The sequence below is a fragment of the Saccostrea echinata genome, unplaced genomic scaffold (assembly GCF_033153115.1).
Source record: "Saccostrea echinata isolate AGI-Se365-2 ecotype Australia unplaced genomic scaffold, CSIRO_AGI_Sech_v1 ptg000029l, whole genome shotgun sequence".
Classification (NCBI taxonomy): domain Eukaryota; kingdom Metazoa; phylum Mollusca; class Bivalvia; order Ostreida; family Ostreidae; genus Saccostrea; species Saccostrea echinata.
This window is the reverse complement of record NW_026889778.1, coordinates 1,409,072-1,411,936: the sequence shown is the minus strand read 5'-3', so window position 1 is coordinate 1,411,936 and position 2,865 is coordinate 1,409,072. Positions and strand designations below refer to the sequence as shown.

General features: G+C 35.4%; 1 protein-coding gene across 1 annotated transcript; it reads right to left on the bottom strand.

The window, feature by feature from the left end:
• Window positions 1-249: 249 nt before the first annotated feature.
• LOC133194306 (uncharacterized) lies at window positions 250-2,224 on the bottom strand. Its single transcript, XM_061330287.1, has 3 exons — window positions 1,258-2,224; window positions 626-1,170; window positions 250-420 (listed from the first exon to the last, which is right to left on the bottom strand). Exons 1-3 carry the CDS (start codon window positions 2,222-2,224, stop codon window positions 250-252), a joined length of 1,683 nt encoding a protein of 560 aa, XP_061186271.1.
• Window positions 2,225-2,865: the final 641 nt, after the last annotated feature.

Genomic DNA, 2,865 nt, shown 5'->3' with positions numbered 1-2,865 from the left:
TTACAATATATTATACACATGCATCCTATGTTATGTCGTTGCTGATAACTTATAGTTATTTGGTTTCGTTTACTCGTTCTTTTTCTTCACCTTCCATGATCAGACGAGTAATCTCCTGCTTCTTACCAAATGAAATCACAAGTTCATTGTTTCTGAAGTATTGATGTAGAGTGGGTTTTTTCTTGGACCACTTTTCAGCTGTTTGTTGTAACTCGGATGGTTATTCTTATTTTTTCATATCGATAATTATCACTTGTTGTTGATGGTTGGACAGAAAGCTTCTGGCTGTACGCCGTTATTTCCTTTTTTCCCCAATAACATATTGTGATTAATATGATAGAATGCCTTGCTGAAGGCGATGAGCAACAGCTGAACAAACTTCTCACCGTCGTAAGTGGCCTCGTACACAGGTGAAGAATCCTAAGAAGGGTTTGTCATGTTCCTACATTAACTATGTACATTTTTCTATTTCTCTGTGTGTGTGGGAGGGGAGTGAACGTGAAAATTATCAACACTCTTCGTTGTATGAATGTGTACATATATCTAATTAACTATGTACATTTACCTGTCAAATAGCCCGGTCTAAGTATCTGAATACAGACAATCTGTTGTTCCTTGACCCAACCCATAAAAGATGAGTTTTGTAATCATAACTCAAGCAGCATAGATTGTCTATTCCTTGTTCGTATGTCTCTATCATTGACAGGAAGCAGCCGTCCTTGTCAATCATATGGATTGTGCTAGTGAAACGTTCACAAACTAGAATGTTTGACAATGCGTCTGTACATATTCCATATGGTGTCATCGGTAATTCTGAGGAAGGTCCTTTGTAGGAGAAGCGATACCCTCCTCCACGCTTTGTCACCACTACAGCACGGTAAAAGTCACACACAATAACATCTCCATTAAGGTTCTCTGTGATGTATCTAGGATGCATGTACAGTACTTTACCTGTGTTGTTGTGTTGTATTGTCTGTATGTCTTGTCCCATTTTATTATATCTTGTTACCTTGCCTTCTTTAAATGTACGAGTATTCCACATTCCGACCAGAAGATCTCCATTGGAGGGGGAGCAGTAGACACATTGTGGGTCCCATGATTTCGTATTCTTTATAAATGATATCTTTGTTCTGTCATCTTTAGATAGTTTTTTAATTTGATGATCCTTGCCTATAAAAATTAGATCACAGGTATTGTTCACCGGGTGTATCCCTTCATAATAACTATGTATATCTGACAAATGGTATAGGGTCTCACCTTCTGTGTTTATCAAGATGAGATTTTTATCATCACTGGTCCAGAATCGGTCTGACGTCGCACGAGAAATGTGTGTTACACTACTGGCACTTGTCACCGTGACATATTTGTGAAACACGGGTGTAGACATCAGTTTTAGCACACATTCATTTCTTACTTGTCTTTTTCTTCTATCCATCATTTGGAATTCATTCAGTAATTTAATCACAACCTTAATGCTGATTTCTTCGGTCAGGGAGAGCAGAGCGTACTGTGTGAGATCAGGACTGTCCTTTTTCTTAGGGACGCGGGTTTTCTTTAGAAATAAGAGGAATCTTACAGGTCTGTATGCTGACAGTTCAAATAAGTATTCATAGTTTTCTATGATGACATGATGCGCATTTATTTTCCTTTTCAGGATTAGAAATCTATGAAGGTATGTTCTATATCCAATTTTAGCATCACATATCACAGTGTCAATTATCTTCTTTAATCTAGCGGCTTTTGTTGACATCTCTGATTGACTGTTGAAAATTTCCTTGTGAACAATTTTTAAATCGGTTTTGATTCCGTCAAGGAGAACACAGCTGTTATAGAGAGTCTCACTTCTGATGTTGTCAATAGTTTCTCTGTATTGTTGTCGGTATTTTTTATATGCTGATATTAAGTCCTGTAATTTGTGTTTCAAGTGTTCTCTACATTTAAAGCAGACAGGAATTTTACATGAATTGCAGTATCGTCTATAGACCATGTCTGGATGTCTCACACAGGTCTCTTGTTTTTGGATGTAGTCATTTTTTTCACGATAAAACACAACATCATGGTATATGGTATCTAGATCAATAACATGTTTCTCTTTACACTGTATACACAGATTATGTTTACACGTGTTACAGTAGAATTCAACATCCCCCTGACACTGGGAACATTGTCGTATTTTACACTGGTTGCTGAATACTGAAGTGTCCATTTCAAGGTTCACAGACATTAAGATCACAACCTGCTAAAATAAGTAAGAAAAAAAACTTTGTATTTGAGTTTCAAGGATCTTGTAAAATATTGGGGTATTTCAGTATACGTCCTTCTGAATTTGATAATGATTTCAGGAAAAGTAATCAACAGCATGTATTTTACATTGTTATATAAATATACCGAAATAAATAAGGGTATTCCGAGAATGTGTTGCCTGCCACAGCAGTTATGAAAAATATAATAACAGATAAAGAATTGTCACCGACAGAAAGGTCATGAGGTTGTCAGTCTGTATTGAAAAGTTCCTAAGAATCCACAAAACATAGAGATAATACTGAAATTGGCTCGGAAAAATCAAAATTATGAAATGATTTTGAGGTTGCTACTTAGTAGTCTTAAATAAAAAAAATAATAATAATAATTAAATAGTATATTGTAATCATCACTCAGAGAAATGCAATGAAAACAAATCATGACAGAGTTATGCGGGAAACACCAGCATTACAACTCTTCAAATAGGAAAATTTATTCCTTGTTGAAGTTTAATCTCAACCATATCCAGTATTTTAGATATGAAACAATGTGTGTATATTTGACTGAATATTCTTGATTTTTTTATATATCGAATTAGTTTGCAAGAATATTTACCACCGACCT

Bases quoted from the DNA above. Each gene is read 5' to 3' on its own strand.
- LOC133194306 (XM_061330287.1), bottom strand. From the start codon at position 2,224: ATGTCTGTGAACCTTGAAATGGACACTTCAGTATTCAGCAACCAGTGT. The intron at 1,171-1,257 runs GTGAGACCCTAT...TAATTTTTATAG, and splicing joins CATCTTGATAAACACAGAAG to GCAAGGATCATCAAATTAAA. The intron at 421-625 runs GTTGGGTCAAGG...AACCCTTCTTAG, and splicing joins ACAAAACTCATCTTTTATGG to GATTCTTCACCTGTGTACGA.